At 48.2% G+C, this 16,962-nt stretch overlaps 4 protein-coding genes across 4 annotated transcripts; 1 reads left to right on the forward strand and 3 right to left on the reverse strand.

The window, feature by feature from the left end:
• LOC6602913 (farnesol dehydrogenase) lies at positions 1–1,018 on the reverse strand. Its single transcript, XM_002027900.2, has 3 exons — positions 443–1,018; positions 241–381; positions 1–173 (listed from the first exon to the last, which is right to left on the reverse strand). Exons 1-3 carry the CDS (start codon positions 1,016–1,018, stop codon positions 132–134), a joined length of 759 nt encoding a protein of 252 aa, XP_002027936.2. The 3' UTR covers positions 1–131.
• Positions 1,019–3,880: 2,862 nt separating this feature from the next.
• Positions 3,881–6,730, forward strand: LOC6602912 (nose resistant to fluoxetine protein 6). Its single transcript, XM_026993861.1, has 9 exons — positions 3,881–4,328; positions 4,386–4,740; positions 4,799–4,872; positions 4,938–5,140; positions 5,196–5,308; positions 5,369–5,585; positions 5,641–5,813; positions 5,891–6,350; positions 6,404–6,730. Exons 1-9 carry the CDS (start codon positions 4,037–4,039, stop codon positions 6,626–6,628), a joined length of 2,112 nt encoding a protein of 703 aa, XP_026849662.1. The 5' UTR covers positions 3,881–4,036; the 3' UTR covers positions 6,629–6,730.
• Positions 6,731–7,081: 351 nt separating this feature from the next.
• LOC6602911 (nardilysin) lies at positions 7,082–10,342 on the reverse strand. Its single transcript, XM_002027898.2, has one exon. The coding sequence runs from the start codon at positions 10,340–10,342 to the stop codon at positions 7,121–7,123; it is 3,222 nt and encodes a 1,073-aa protein (XP_002027934.2). The 3' UTR covers positions 7,082–7,120.
• Positions 10,343–13,500: 3,158 nt separating this feature from the next.
• Positions 13,501–16,352, reverse strand: LOC6602909 (nose resistant to fluoxetine protein 6). Its single transcript, XM_002027896.2, has 9 exons — positions 16,058–16,352; positions 15,641–15,995; positions 15,509–15,582; positions 15,241–15,443; positions 15,065–15,177; positions 14,775–14,991; positions 14,542–14,714; positions 14,017–14,482; positions 13,501–13,955 (listed from the first exon to the last, which is right to left on the reverse strand). Exons 1-9 carry the CDS (start codon positions 16,254–16,256, stop codon positions 13,608–13,610), a joined length of 2,148 nt encoding a protein of 715 aa, XP_002027932.2. The 5' UTR covers positions 16,257–16,352; the 3' UTR covers positions 13,501–13,607.
• Between the last annotated feature and the right edge of the window lie 610 nt (positions 16,353–16,962).

The following is a 16,962-nucleotide window of genomic DNA, read 5'->3' on the forward strand; positions in this document are numbered from 1 at the left end:
TTCGTTGAGTAAAAATGCTGTTGCATAGTGTAATCTTTCATAGATTTCGGCCTTCTACAGTGCCACCATGAGAAGCATATTATTTATTGCGTTGTATGTATATTTTTTGGAATGCCACCTCGTAGCTTAGGTTAAAACTTTTCACCTTGCACCTTGATGGTGATGTTCTGCACCTGCCAAGAATAGGAACGTCGGTAAGTGCAATATGAGGGCAGAGCATGGGCCATAAGAAAAGCCTACCTGTACGTTGGGTGGAGTGCCGATAGTCCAGAGAACCGCATCGGCAACATCCTCTGAGTGCAGCATGGGCATGTGTTGCTTGATGCAGGCCGAGATCTCCGGGGGCAAGATGTCCGTGTCGACAATGCCAGGACTGATGGTCTGCAAGGGTTCTCCAATGATGTCATTGCTAGAGTGAAGGTAAAGGGAAGAGCCTTCTTACCGACACCCTGACAGGGGTTTTGTGGCGTTGAAACTCCTGGCGATATATTTCGTTCATGGCGCGGAGCGCAAACTTACTGGCCGGATAGACATTGAGTGAGGGGAGCTGGGGACCCAAGTTGGGCACATGGTGTCCGGCCACGCTGTTCACGATGACCACGTGACCCTCGGACCCGCGCTTTTTCATCGATTGGAAGGCCTCGCGGATGCAGTAAATACTGCCCATGACGTTAGTTTCTATAGTGTCGCGCATGGCCGCCGTGTTGCCCTGACCGCTTAGCTCTCCGGTGGCAATGATGCCTGCATTGCTGACCAGCACGTCCACGCCACCTAGCTGGCGCTGTGCCCAGTCGAAGGCTGCCAGTACCTGCTCCTCGTGCGTAACGTCGCACCTCAGCGCGTGCAGACGCCCCTGCTCTGCCTCGTGTAGTCCTGCCCGCAGCTGCTCGACACGATCCTGGCGGCGCGCCAGTCCGACAACTACCAGACCGGCACCGACCAGGGCGCGCACACAGGCCGCACCGATTCCAGCACTGGCGCCAGTCACTACCGCCACTTTGTTGCGCCAACGTTCCATGGTGCCCAACGACTGAGGTTCGCTGATGTGGCCACTACTTTTGGGACCTGGGGGGTGGCAGCGCATCGGCCAAGGAAGCCGTACAACTAAAGCGTCAGCTGTATCGATTTCCTCAGAGGTTGATTGGTGAATTAGGCCGACTTAACACCAGCTCCCCACCAAACTAGTCGTTGCAACGATTGTGGGACACCTTTAACAGAAACGAGTCTCTTTCCCTGCTTTTGGTGGGGGGCAGGACACGGGCAAAGCTAGGAGATCAGTCTAACAAATAACACGGGGAGAACCCGTCTGACAGGTCCTTTATACTGGCAGAAGGAATCAAATAGGACACCTAGGTCAAGCATGTCCATCGATTGAACACGCAATTACTATATGAAAACGAGCGAAAATGTTGTCTACCGCGACAAGGGTATACCCGGTACTCAGTCGGTGGACAGACATGTGAGCTTATGATTTATGAAACTCACACAATATATGTATTTTCGCTACATCTACATATCTCTCGCTCTTCTCACACCAACACCAGACGTTACATCTGGCTTCGCTCCGCCAGAGGGCGCACACTACACGAAAAAGATGGTGAGAGGATGACAAATTGATTTGCTAGTTCTGGCTATAACAAAAATACGGAAGGGGATCAAAAACTGGTAAAAAACTTTATTCATGTGTTATCACAGGAGTCTGCACACAAAATTTGGTTTCTCTAGCTCTTATAGTCTCTGGCCGATATGGCTATATCGACTCGGCTATTGATCAGCTTCAAGAATATATTTAGCTATCAAGACAAGAGCATGTGTATGGCTGTATGTCCAGCCAATAAAAATTGCTGCTCACGAAGCAATAGATTTCCTTTTAGCCCAGGGATTGACAAAACAGAAATATTGTGCAATTAGGGAGCAAAACATATCCATATATATGTAAAGATCTGATATAAAATTTCCAAATTTTGTGTCATTATTAAGTGCACAATTTGGTTTCAGCTGTTACGAGCAAAAAAGCATTTGTTTCGATAACTAAATCGATTGCAGACCGAAGTGGTCTGCCGCTATTCGCTAAAGGTGGTATTTTGGTAGGGCAGCCAAAGCAGACCGCGATCTCTCTTAATTTTGGCTCGCACTTGTCATAAGAGAAGGCAAAAACATGGAGAGAAAGAGAGAAATAGAGAAACCACGACCACTAGTTATTTTATAAAATTAATTCTTGCACTTCGCTTATCCTCTTTCCACCACATAGTTTAATAGTTTATATAGTTTTCACACCCATACCAGCCCATATACATATATTGTGCAACGATCTGATAAGGCGTGGACACTGTACGAGAGAGAGGGTAACCGCATGGAAGGGGTAGCGTATCCACAGCAAATTGTAAGCACCCGATCGGAACCATCGGTCATTCTCTATAGTTCTGCATTTTCGGTTTTCTCAAAATTTCTTCAAAATTGTGGAAAGCACATTTTTCCTTCAAGAGGTTCGTTTTTTTTGGTATGATATGACAGGAGTCTGCTCACAAATTGCCGTTCTTATAGCTCTAATAACGGAAGGATATGCCTATTTTGATTCGGCCATTGATGCTGGTCAAGAATATATACACTTTATGGGGTCGGAAACGCTTCCTTCTGGGTGTAACACACATCCACTCTTACCAAAAATCGAATATACCCCCAGACTCCTCGAGTACCGGGTATAATTAATCGCCAGTGTAATCGCCAAAGGCGGAAAAATGAAGGTTTTCTGAAGCGTTTTTACTTACAAGTTGAATATGTACTTATATTTGACTATCAATCGAAATGGCCTTCTAGTCAATGCGACGGATTGTGGCAGATGTTCGACTAGACGATTGCAACGAACAGAAGCTAACAATTCTTCATCAACTGGTGAGTGAAGGCTATTCGACTACTTTTAACAGAAGAAGGAAGCGTATAATCAGGAAGCAATAATGTACATTGAGACATCCATTTGTGGGGGTGTATAACACCCAGAAGGAAGCCTTTCCGACCCCATTAAGTATATATATTCATAATCAGCATCGAAAGCCGAGTCGATATAGCCATGTCTGTCCCGGTTGACGCCTAGTTTCCAGAGACCATATGAGCTCGAGCAAATGGATATTGTGTGCAGACTCCAATGCCGGTGTTCCATTTCTCACACACAGAGTGGCTTAGCAGTCAAAAAATATTCAGGTCTGAAAAATGTTTCTCCTTGTTTTCATGGCAGAAAATCTTTGATTAGCGTGTTTTGCCCTTTATCAGAGGCATTCCGAATGGTTTTAGTAGCAGACAATCAAACCATATCACAAGAACGATTTTTCTATTGTTGTCTTTGTGAAGATTACTTTACAATCTTTCTTTTCCAAGTATAAGTTATAAGTAGGATTTTATACAAATCAAAGAACTATGTTAAATGACTGCCATAGGAACCTCCGGTTCACAGAACTTGATAGTCTTAGATCTAAGTTGTGGTTTCTGATGAAGTTCAAGTCGGAATATGTCGGACTGTAATCGGGTTGTATGATATCACGCATGCTAGGCATGTTGTTTGCTATTTTTTGTTTTTAAACAAATATTATTTGAAAGGGCTCGATCGAAGGGCTCACCGTTCCCTCATTGCAAAGATGATTTTCGTACGAACTTGAATAATAAACTATTATATTTTCGGCATGTATAATTGTGTAGCGTCATTGTAGAATGTATACTGTTCCTTAAGAATACTCCCTACATCATAGGAACCTTTTTATCAGCTAATAGCCATCTACACACTTATAGTATGAGCAGTTACTGACTAAATCTGAGTGCGGTTAGGAGTGCTTATGACTAACAGTTTTGGCCCCCCTCGTCAGATTTCAGATTTCATTTCCATGAAAGATTGCCATTAAGAGCTTCCACTCTACTTATCGCTGTGTGCCCTGCCTGACGCCGACTATCAGAAGCCCAACACTCCCACAGACATATGTATAGAAATATGTATACATAAAGGCCGACGCAAGCCAGTCCATCAATTGTTTACCACTGACCGATTGACATGGCTAGCCCCCTACTGGTGTTATTTTTGGCGGTCTTCTGCGCCGGATCCACCGTCAGCCATGAGCTTCAGCCCACACCCACCATGGACAGGGACCAGTACATGGCCGCCTCCAGACTTCGAAGCTTGGTGACTGAGTTCGTCGACTACTACCAGAATATTACGCTGGCGGATCTGAATTTGTATCAGGATGAACATCCGCGGCTAACCACGGATCAGGATCAGGAGTGCCTGGAAGATCTAGCCCTTACCATGCAGGACCTGTCCTCGGGCGGAATCTGGACACTTAGAAGTGAGTTCTAAGGTGCTTTTCCAAAGGAATGTGGCCAATACGAGTTCTCTCTTTCAGTGTTTGACTCGTGGGGCTCGTTGCCCTCGGGTATGCTCTATGGCAACATGTGGGATCTGGGAAACTACGACGAGTGTCTCAACGTTGATCACGCTGTCAGCGCCAGTCACAGCGTCCGGGGAAAGTACTGCTTTGCCCAGGTCTCGCTCGCCCCCAGCATTTCGTCGCTGCTCAACATAAAGACAGCGGTCTGCTTTCCCGCGTCCTGCACAGCTGCCAACATGGACACGCTGCTGCGACAGCTGTTCGAGAAGCTGCTCAACGTCGAGATCGGTGCGGACCTGCAGTTGGTGGACGAGAGCACGTGCCAGACTGCCCAGAGGGAACCCTACGACGGACTCACCATATTCACCATGTATGTCCCTCTCTGTGCTGATTTTACTCGGTCGATTTTCTTACCCAAAGCCTTGCAGAGTCCTGTTGTCGGTGCTGTGTGCCCTGATGCTCCTGGCCACCTTGTACGACTATTTCTTCGTTAAGGATCAGAGTAGGTGACTGAATGGAGACCATTTTACATATTTTGCTAACTATTGCCTCTATCTTTTGTCGTAGAAACACTTTCCCCGGTGGTGAAGGCCTTCTCGGCGCGGGCTAATTGCCGGGCTCTCTTCCGGATTGTGGACAGCAAGTCGAACCCCAATGTGATCGACTGCCTCCATGGAATGCGCTGTCTGTCCTTCGTCTGGGTGGTGTTCGGGCATGTCTATCTGGTGGCTGCCATGGGGCCCGCTATTAACTACGTCGATATGTTAACGGTAAGCTGGCTGGTCAGCCCAAACTACCCACCGACTCAAACCTTCTCTCTTCTAGTGGTACCAAACGGTATTCAGCATGCTCATAAAGCAGGGGGTCTACGCGGTGGACACTTTCTTCTTCCTGAGTGGCCTATTGCTGGTGCTGATTGCCCTACGGATCATGGAGAGGTATGATTTTGATACCACCACGATCGTGCTCTGTATATAAACCGGTCGCTTGCTGTTTAGGACAAAGGGAAGGCTCAACATACCCATGATGTATCTCAATCGCTATCTGCGCCTCACGCCCCTCTTGGCTCTGGCGATTCCCATTTACATGAGAATCCTGCCCATTCTGGGTGACGGGCCCCTGTACGGATCCGTTTCATTCGACAACTACGCCAGCTGCAGCGACTCCTGGTACTTGACGCTCCTGTACGTGCAGAACTATGCCACGGACTCAATCGTAAGTCCTCGTACATGATGAGTACTCGCCACCTTGCCCCATCCTCCACTTGCAGTGTGTGTCGCATTCCTGGTACCTGGCAGTGGACATGCAACTGTACATCGTGTCACCCTTTCTGCTGATTGCCCTGTACAAGTGGGGACGGCGGGGAGCGGCCGGGATCCTGGTGCTGATGCTCCTGCTGGCCTCCTGCCTTTTCAGCATGATGGTGATCAAAAACATATCCACGTTAGTACAAGCCCGTGCATCGACTGAGAGCCCCCGCCAGTATGTATCCGTGTGTTTGCTTGCTCTTGCTCTTACAGTGCCTCCCTGGAAAACAATCCAATGAAAAAGCTGTACTACTCCACACACACTCGGGCCTCTCCCTATCTTATTGGCATCCTGTTCGGGTACTTCCTGCACATGAACCGCGGCAAGCCGTTCAGGCTAGGCCGTGTCGCCGTGGTCCTGGGCTGGCTGTTGAGCCTGGCTCTGCTCTTCACCTGCATATTTTCAGTGCATGGCAAGGGAATCGGTTCGCTGCCGGTAGTGGAAGAAGCCTTCTACCTGACGCTGTCCCGCATCGCTTGGCCCCTGGGGCTGTGCTGGGTGGTGTTCGCCTGCATACACGGCTACGGCGGCCCGGCCAACAGCTTCCTCTCCTCGCCCCTGTGGCAGCCCCTGTCGAAGCTCTCCTACTCCGCCTACATCTTCCACATGGTCATCGAGTCCCTCAACGCCGGCATTACGCGAACCAACACGTACTTCAGTGATTACCAGATGGTAAGCTACGACCGCCTTGACGAGTCAGCTCTTGAAGTTATTTTACCCCTCAGATGCTTCGATTCTGGTCCGACTTTGCCTTCACTGTTCTGCTCGCTTTCCTTATGCACATCCTGATCGAGGCGCCCCTCGGTAGCTTGCAAAGCCATTTGCTGCAGACTCGCAAGCCCAGCCCTAAGCCTGAGGAGGCTGCGACAGTCCCAGAAGGACCTACGACCAAGACGGCTCCTGATCCGCCTACAGTTAAGGACTCACCCACCTCTGACGTACAAGAGTAGGGGATTGGACCTAATTTAGCTATTAGGATGGTTATGGAAGCCTATACTAGGCGCATCTGTGGGCTATCTTTTATATTCTTAGCGTAATAGTAAATAAACAACAGCGTAACATTGAAAGCGGTTTTTTTTGTTTTTCAAAATGTTCTCCAGGAAAAGGAATGCCCAATTGAACACATTTTCGCAGCACTTTTCAACACTAAAGAACTCTTCAAGACAAGGCTTCATTCAGGCTCTTTCAGAGTCGTAAAAACGTTGAACACTCTGGCTTTATAGCCAGTACTCAAAAACTATGTCCATGATCAGTGGCACGGCTATCGACAGAAGGCAGAACAGCTAACAACTGCCTTGCACGATGTGTAAAATCGGTCTGGCAATAGGTTGAGGTTATAAAATTCGGGACTGCACAGATTTTGGCTCGAGATGTTTGCCAGGATCGCTAGAGACTCCCTTTCTTTAATGCCTGTGGCTTGCATTCTTTATTTTCAAAAGTATCTAGTATTCTGTGTTATTTCTAGGAGACGCCGGATTAGTGATAATTAAGGGGTACACATATAGACCGTTTTTAAAAGCCGCAATATCCAGTATGTGCGACGGATCCTGGCCATTTCCCATCAGCTCTATCTGGATCCTTTTGCTCATCTGTTCATCGTTCAAATTACGCTGCACATCTTCCAGTAAGTTCGCCAAGGATCCGCTGGGGTTACCGAAGCCTGCTTCTGAGCTCTGCCTAGCAGCCACAGCATCCGAGATGGACAGCAGAGACCGAGATGGTAGCCTCTTCCGACCAACCACTTGAACTGAAAGCTTTCGAAAGCTATTGTTTTCGTAGTCCCTCCATAAGTCCAATACGTGCTGCTTTGTGAGGCCCTTCAGCGTTTGTATCTGCTCTTCCCTGCGATTGAAGAAGTGCTCAGTAGTTACGATCTCCCTCCAATTCCGACATACTTCCTCGTCCAGGCTACTGTCGCCCCTCCTTTTGCGACTGATCAGCGTGTCGCGCACATCATCGAACTCCGTTTCGCTGAGCTGGGCTACGAGGCCTGGTATGCGGGACCTAAAGGCCTCGATGCGTTGGTCAACATGGTCGGCCGAGTGCTTGGTCTCTTGGGTGATGATTGTCATAACACAGGCCAGCACACCGTAGTCGGTGTCTTGGTCGAGGCTCAGGCTGTAGCCCAACTGTTCCTGAGTGCGCAGCTGGCTGTAGAAGGGTTCGCCCGCAATCGACTCTACCAGATCCATCAGGCACTCCAATTTGAGATCACCCGGTCCCATTTGATAGTAGTTCGTTACGATCGTGTTCGTGTCTTCGCGGTTAAGGGCTTTCGCCCGCAAGTAATACGATCCGAGTGGTATCTGCACTAAGCTGTTGCTCAGTGAGAATGGATTATCCAATTTTTGGCTATTGTAAGTGGTAAGGACTAGTTGCATTGCCTCAAGCGCTTGTTCTTGGGTAAAGTTTCCCTGTACGAGTCCTTGGACGTACATTTTCTTGTGAAAATTATCCTTAAAGTGCTCGATGTCGTCCGCTGTTACCGTATCGATTGATTCATATTCCTCTAGCATACTGAATCCCTTACTCTCCAAGACCTTGTACAGCAAGTCGTGATTTAATATCTTTCCATTTAGGATTCTATTGAAAATTTGACGCTTTTTGAGGGCCTTAAAGGAAATCACTTGAGCCGGATCCAGCTCTAGAGTGCACATCACCCGCATGATTATTTTCACCAAAAGAAGCAGCTTCTGGCTGTAGCCATCAACACGCAGGACCAGTCCCTTCTCACCCATACGGAGGTCATAGAACAGACCGGCCTCTAAGGCGGGATACAATTGCTCGGCGATGCTGAACTCCACCAATTCGGTGAAGAGCTCGCCAGCCATACAATGCCTCGCACTTTCCCGCACCAAAGGAGTGACGAAGTACATATTTATGTAGCCATCGGGTAGTAGGAAGATATCGTCTTGTCGAAACCACAGCTCGCAATAATCGTCCCATATGAGGGCCCTGGGATGACGTGGTATTTGTGGCCTGCCAGCCTCTTGCCAGTACAACGTGAAGTCCGTGGTTATGAAGGGGTTGGATGGTGGAAAGGCCAGCTCCTTCAGTGGTGCTGGATCGTGCCACATGGCCTTCCATGCGGAGGGCATGGGGATCGTCGTGTACTGAGTGCCAAACCATTTCTCCCTCTGATCGTAAATATGATCCATATATGGTAGGACCGAGGAGATCATTATGTTGAAGCGAAATGCAGTTAGGTGCTCTTTGAGCATCAGTAGAGCAGCTGCATCGTATTCGAAGTACAGAAGTGGTCCCGTAAGGACATCCTTTGGCGGCAGGTACCCTATGCCCTCCACCACACGCTGTACGTTGTCCCTCGAAGGCAGTTCGATTTCGAAACGAAAATTGTTTTCCTCAAGCTGCTGAAACTCCTTGTACATCTCCTCTCGATGACCACTGCTCTCATTAAGCAGTTTAATCCATGCAAACGTGGCCTCCAGTACCTCATCTATGTGCTTGAACCCATCGCCTGTAAGGGCAATGCAGACATTAAACAAAGAGTAGATGGAGTTCGAGTCGAAACTGCTTGATCCAACACCCGCGAAAACGTTCGTGCACCAGAGACGGCGTCGGAAATAGGAGCACAGGCTGCCCACGCCCTCGTAGGCGATCAGTTGCGAGAGAAAGGAATCTGGCTTGCACCGATAATGAGGCCGCATTGGTGGCAGAACCCATGTCAATTCCAATCTGCACACATCCTTCACGGGCCTGACCAGAAAGACGTCGCGAAATAACGTTTCATTGAAGGCATTCTGATAATTCAAGCCGTCCATATCTGGGGCATTCTCCTGGCTTTTGGGTATATCGGCACAATGACGGACCAGTAGTTCCTCCAGTTCGTCCAACGATTTCCGCGACTCAATGCAGACAATCATGCGATTGGATCCGTAATGTTTTCGTCGAAACTCATGAAGCGCCTCGTACAGCAGTTTGTCATCCTCCCGATCCTGAAGAGATGTTAGATTTCCCCAACTGAAAGTGCCATGGGGATAACCATCGCTGGCGAAGCTCGCCAGTATCTGATCACGGCGCACACTGTCCCGCATATAGGCCTGTTCGAACTCCGATTGAACTGCAGACCGTTCGCGGGCTATGGCATCGGGTAGCATGAGTGGTGCTCTTATCAGGCTCATAAACATATCCACGGCCTTGTCTAGATGCGCCTCTTCCACCTCAAAGTAAAAGCACGTATCCTCGTTCTCTGTGTGCGCGTTGCTGAAGCCGCCGTTTCTCTTTAAGTATGCATCAAATTCGTTTTCAATCGGGTACTTCTCGGAGCCAAGAAATATCATATGCTCCAGAAAGTGTGCCATTCCCTGATACTGTCGCGGCTCGCTAAAGGATCCCACGTTCACAAGCACCGCACAGGCAGCTGTACTTCCACTAGAATGCTCCACCGATGGATTGAAATTCTCACCACCACTGTCCCCCACTGAGGGCTGCACATCCTGTGTTTGGTCTATATTATGAGGAGGAACTGATATCAGCATGGCACGCAATCCATTCGATAGACTTAAGGCTCGGTACAGTTTCCTGTCGGCATCGGATTTATCCGGTGGATCATGGTATTGGACAGTGGTCTGAAAGATTCCATCTATCCACTTGAACACTTTTTTCGTGATTTTTCTGAGGCTAAGGCGGGGCTGTAGGCACATCTTTAATACCAGGTGTTATATATTTGTTTCGAAAATGTAAATTTTGATTCAAACCATAAACCGAACAAATTTTGTATACATAGGTTCCTAGACTTTCTGGGATGCCTCCTTCGGTCATATGCTCGGATTATAATTCCCTCTACTACTACTCTACCACCTCTAATTCCCTTCCTCTTATTAAATTACTAATCCTTACACATCTTCTAGTAATTAGTAATTGTAAATCGTGTTCATCTGTGGATTAAGTATATCTGAAACCTTATTCACCCTTATATAATCGTTCTGCAGTTGGTATCGCATCGTGCTTCTCACATCTCTCACAAGCCTATAAAACCTAAAGATCAAAGTGGACAAGTCGGACGAATGTTTACGCACTGCCAGGACCTGAATGGACAATAGGGACACTGATGAAATGGCTCCTTGCCACTGCAATCGCCTGAAACCGCCTGAATCGCCAGCGCCTGAAACCGACGGATTGACTCCTCCGGAGGCTCTGTGGTTGTACCTTCTCGATTTTGATGACATCTTACACCGCACCTGCAACAGCTCTTCGAATGGCTTATATCTCCAGCCCAGCATGGATTTATAATTTAACAGACGGCTGTTATTTACACCGACTTCAGTAAAGCATTCGACTCTGTAAGCCACTTCCTTCTGGCACATAAACTTGACCTTTTAGGGTTTACGACCAACCTCCTGAGATGGATTTCTTTCTACCTTTGCTCCAGGCCTCAAAAAATCCCTCCCTTCACACCAGTTAAGGTTACTTCGGGAGTACCATTGGGCAGCCCTCTAAGCCCCTTACTGTTTACACTCCTTATTAATGACTTTCCGTCGGTATTAACATACTCTCGAGTACTCATGTATGTGGATACGGTTCAGTACAAAGTATAGCAGGACCCTATAGAATCAGTCAAGGAAAACCTTTTACTTTTGGCTATGCAGGGCCTTAACTAGGATGCAGTAGATTGCTTTCAATAAACCTTCCATTCTTAGTGTGATTTTTGTGCACAACTTGAGCAAGGGGCTCGTAGATAGTCCCTGACTTGGCCTGACTTGGCCTGACTGTCCTGACCTGTTCCCTACCGCTTTGTAAATCGAAACCGTCAATGGTTTTATGCTCGGACTATAGTTCCCTCTACCATATTATAGCCACCACTAATTCCCTTCCTCTTCTTAAATTACTAATAATCACATACCCTTCTCGTAATTATTAATGGTATTTGTATTTTGTTTAGCTCCAATTTTCCTCCAATTGGTCTAACATTTATCGTTCCTGCTTGCACGCGATTGGTTCGCGGCAGCGCTTCTTGGCCGGTTGAGAAAACATAACTATACAAATTCAAAAAAAAATATCCGAAAAAGTGAATGGAAAGTTAATAGAAATGATGTGTCAATTGGCTAAATTAGTAACCGTTCAATAAATAAAGGAGTGAATAAAAGGCAATCGATTTTTATGGAAGTTTAATGTTTTTTTGCATGGTGGACTTTTTTGGCATAGAGAGAACAAACAAAAAACGGACATTTTGATGGGCATGAATGAAAATATTTGATATCAAACTATCGACCTAGGGAAAACCTTTTGTTTCACTCAAGTCAAAAGTTATACCATTTTATGTCAGTGGCAATCTGAGTGCCATCAATCACAGTCGAAAGCGCTGCCAACTAGTGTCGAAGACGCGTTTCCGGCGCCAACCGGAAGTGAGTTATGGAATAAGACGCCAATCATCAGCATAAACATCAGTAGCGACATCGAATAGGCGATGGCGATGGCGATGGCGATGGTGACGGCGACGACTAGCGAACAACGAATGATTAATTGCTGGGGAGAAATTTGCATCGCTCGTTAGACGAGCAACGGGATAAGCCATCAGATACACAGCACACAGAGGCAGCTAAGGGTTAATATGAGTCGGCAGCAAATCCATTTTTCAACACGTTTTCAACTTGCCCTAATTGAATTGCCAAAACTAAAGCTGTCAGAAATGCGTTTCGCCAAGAGGACCAAGGACCAAGGACCAAGGGCAGCCCAACCGCAAGGCATAAATTCAACAGTACCTACTCGTATGTGGCCAGCAAGCAGAGAGCCAGCAAGATTAATGAGCGGAAATCATTTAAAGCATTTTTCAAATTGTTTTCCCCACGGAGTCGTGGCAGTAATGCCCGTCTGGCCACTGATTTGGCCTGCTGGTCTGCTCCCACACATGTACCGGGCTGGGCTGCTCCTTTAGGGGGCTTGGTCAAATGTAATTATGCGTGAGCCGAATACAAGTGTGGTCCTCTGGTCGAATCAATGTACATTGCTCGTACATGCATGGATGAATGGGGTAAATGGTTGCCATCCCAGGGATCCCAACGGGTCAACTCAAGCGCTTTTAAAAAGTTACTTTTACTCTTTGCAAATACATACATATGCCGATACATTCATATCGAAATATATTTCTGGATCTACAAGGTCTCTTTGAATTCCACAAAAGAACATTTACGTCACGAGGCCTGGTACTGCCTCGTGATAGGGACGGAACCCGACTCCACTAACAGACCTGCTGTCACCCACCTTTCGTCCAGACTGTCATTATCTGCTGCTCCTCGTCTACGTTCTGAGTGCTTCAGCGACCAGGGGCGGTTGCTTCAACGACCAGGGACGGATAAGAGTGCGGAGTCTTCGCGGAGGCTATAAGGAGACCTGCTCCCTGGACAAAGCCGTCATACAGCGCGACATTAGCAGGATTCGGGAACAAGAAGGACTCCCTAAATGCTATAGATGATATATCAGGCTAGATCTGGCATTCTTAAAAGTGGATTAACTTATATAAGCTGTTCCGAAATACCCGATAATATTGTGGAAAATTTTGAACATTTGTATGCCCGGTACTCAAACTGAGGGCATATCGTATTAGATTTATGGTGAAAGAGGATGTGTGTAACGCCCAGAAGTAAGTGTTTCCGACTCCATAAAGTATATATATTCTTGACCAGCATCAATAGCAGAGTCAATACAGCCAAGTCTCAGAGATCTCAGAGACTAAGAGAGCTAGAACAACCAAATTTTGCAACCAGACTCTAGTGATGGGCCACTTTCGGCTCTTTGGAGGGACCTTTTGTCGATCGTGGCCCACAGCGGCGGTTTGGCTTGTTCTTAAGTCAAACAATAAATATTTTAAAGCATATGTACATATTTTATTTGGTATATTTTCGTTTATATGTACTTAAAGATATGAATAATTCTAGAGCTATCATAAATACGGATATCTAAAACTTAAACCTAATTGTTCGTAGGTGCATCCTGTTTGTCGCCTTCTTCAGGCAGGGATGGCTTCCTCGTAAGAGGTGGAGCAGGTTCGAGATCCTTCGCTGGTGCTTCGAAGGTGTCGCTTACTTCAGGCAGGGATCGCTTCCTAGCAAGAGGTGGAGCAGGCTCAAAGTCCTTCGCTGGGGCTTTGACGTCTGGTGCCTCGCCGGTCTTCTGCTGCGAGACGGGGGCAGGCTTGGGACTGGCACTGCGAATGGGCAGCAAGATGGCCTCCAGACCACCGAAGGGGGCCTCGATAAGGATGTATGCGAAGAAGGCGAGCAGGACGGTGAAACCAAAATCGCCCCAGAAGCGAAGCATCTGAAAGTAGGTAAATTTCAGTGACGATGGCTGATGATCTGTTTTCCCTGCTGGAGCTTACCACATCGTAGTCACTGAAGTAGGTGCTGGTGCGCGTCCTGCCGCCGTTCAGGCTCTCGATGAACATGTGGAAGATGTACGCGGAGTAGGAGAGCCTCGACAGGGGCTGCCACAGGGGCGAGGAGAGGAAGCTGTTGGCCAGGCCGCCGTAGCCGTGCATGCAGGCGAACACCACCCAGCACAGCCCCAGGGGCCAAGCGATGCGGGACAGCGTCAGGTAGAAGGCCTCGTCCAATATGGGCAGGGATTCGCTGTTGCTGTGGTACCCATACAGCGCAAAAATACAGGTGAAGAGCAGGCCCAGGCTCACCAGCCAGCCCAGGAAAACCACAACTGGGCTTAGCTTCCAGGACTTGCCCCGGTTCACGTGCAGGAAGTAGCCGAAGAGGATACCGATGAGATAGGGAGAGGCCCGAGTGTGCGTGGAGAAGTAGATCCTTGGCATGGCATCCGCGGTGTGGGAGAAGCTGCAGCGAAGGAGTAACGATGACGATACCGTCTGTAACTATCAAGGTCTTCCACTTACATGGAGTGCTTGCCCACGACCATAATGGTGAAGAGGCTCGCAGCCAGCAGCAGCATTAGCACAAAGATGGCTGCCGCTCCCTTTCTGCCCCACTTGTACAGGACGATCAGCAGGAGAGGGGCAATGATGTACAGTTGCATGTCCACAGCCAAATACCAGGAATGGCCCAAGCACTGGAGGATTTGGAGAACATCATCAGATGAGATCATATATTACAGTCCTGGGAAACTTACAATCTTCTCCGTGGCATAGTTCTGAACGTACAAGAGCGACCAGTACCAGGTCTCCTCGCAGGTGGTGTAATTGTCAAAGGTAACTGAGCCGTAGAGCGGTCCGTCACCCACAATGGGCAGGATCTTCATGTAGATGAGAATGGCCAGGGCCAGCACGGGTGTAAGTCGCAGATACCGATGCAGATACATCATGGGTACATTGAGCTTTCCCTTGGTTCTAAAGAGCGAAAGAGCGAAAGAGCGGTCAATAGGCTGGACACAACCCTGACGGTAGGCGAAGCAAAACATACCTCTCCATGGTGCGCAGAGCGATTACCACGAGCAGCAATCCGCTCAAGAAGAAGAAGGTGTCCACCGAGAAAACCCCGTACTGGATCAGCATGCTGTAGGCAGACCTGGTCCACTAGCCAAGGAAAATCGGGTTGAGCATGGACTTTACTTCAGCTGGCAATTAGTCAGGGCTTACCGTGTACGCTTGGATGAAGTTCAGATTGGGCGACACGGCAGCCACCAGATAGTCATGTCCGTAGACCACCCAGACGAACGACAGGCAGCGCATGCCATGAAGACAGTCAATGATATTGGGGTTCGACTTGGTGTCTACAACCCGGAAGAGTACCCGCGAGTTCGCACGCGCCGAGAAGGCCTTCACCACCGGGGAAAGTGTTTCTACGACAAAAGATAGAGGCAATAGTTAGCAAAATATGTAAAATGGTCTCCATTCAGTCACCTACTCTGATCCTTAACGAAGAAATAGTCGTACAAGGTGGCCAGGAGCATCAGGGCACACAGCACCGACAACAGGACTCTGCAAGGCTTTGGGTAAGAAAATCGACCGAGTAAAATCAGCACAGAGAGGGACATACATGGTGAATATGGTGAGTCCGTCGTAGGGTTCCCTCTGGGCAGTCTTGCACGTGCTCTCGTCCACCAACTGCAGGTCCGCACCGATCTCGACGTTGAGCAGCTTCTCGAACAGCTGTCGCAGCAGCGTGTCCATGTTGGCAGCTGTGCAGGACGCGGGAAAGCAGACCGCTGTCTTTATGCTGAGCAGCGGCGAAATGCTGGGGGCGAGCGAGAACCTGGCAAAGCAGTACTTTCCCTGGACGCTGTGACTGGCGCTGACAGCGTGATCAACGTTGAGGCACTCGTCGTAGTTTCCCAGATCTCTCAGGTTTCCGTATAGCACTCCCGAAGGCAGTGAGCCCCACGAGTCGATCACTGCAGAATTGAACAAATTAGAAACACACGGTTCCACATGTCAAGGCAGCAATGAAACGTACTTTTGAGTGCCCACATTTTTGCTGAGCCCACATCCTGTGTTAGTAGGGCCAGGTCCACCAGGCACTCACGATCCTGCGCGGTAGGAAGGGCACGCTGATCCCGACTCATGTCCGCCAGCGTGATATTCTCATAGTAGTCAAGGAACTCCACCGCCAAGCGACGAAGTCTCGATGTGGCCACATAGTTCCCTGCGGCCATGGGTATGTGCTGGGGCTCAAGGCTGACGCTGGAGCTGGCGCTGGCGCTGGCGCTGACGAGCGCCAGAGAGCACAGCAGTAGCTGGATCACTAGGGTTGTGGGGCCCATGTCTCTGGGTCTGTAGTTAGCGATTGATTGCTTGACTACCAGCATTTTTCTGCTTTTATGTCCGAGGGCTTCGACTCCGATAAGCCTGAGGTCACCTGTAGTCGCTGTTACCACAGAACCCTCCGTAGATCTGGCCAAGCACCGGAGCAATTAATAGGTAATCTATTATCTGAAGAGCCGATTGCAATTGGGTACGTTAGTCATGTCTGGTCGAGATTGGCAAAGTCTGTTCGTAAGATTATCGCACAAATGTGCTCTGTAGTGGGTATGATTAGGCTCTTTTACAAGCCAAGTCAAGCCAAGCCAAGTCATCCCGATCAAGCCAAGGCGAAAAGCTTCCACTACTCCATTTCTCTTCATCCGCCACTCCATTTTCTTTTGTTATTCTACGATATTAGTTAGTCTGCGATAACCAAAGCCCCAATATAAAAACCTGTCTAGACTCCAGACTGAGTTAAGGTTCTGTATATTTCCATATTGTTTACTAAACGAGCCTGGACCTTGATCGGCTTCAATTTTGCCAGCTAATATTTAGAAAAGAATTCTAATGATGAACAAAAAACAAAAACAGATGGACTGAATATGAATTATCAATATT

The sequence above is a fragment of the Drosophila persimilis genome, unplaced genomic scaffold, assembly GCF_003286085.1.
Source record: "Drosophila persimilis strain 14011-0111.01,24,50 unplaced genomic scaffold, DperRS2 tig00000910-arrow-arrow-pilon, whole genome shotgun sequence".
In the NCBI taxonomy this organism is placed as follows: Eukaryota; Metazoa; Arthropoda; class Insecta; order Diptera; family Drosophilidae; genus Drosophila; species Drosophila persimilis.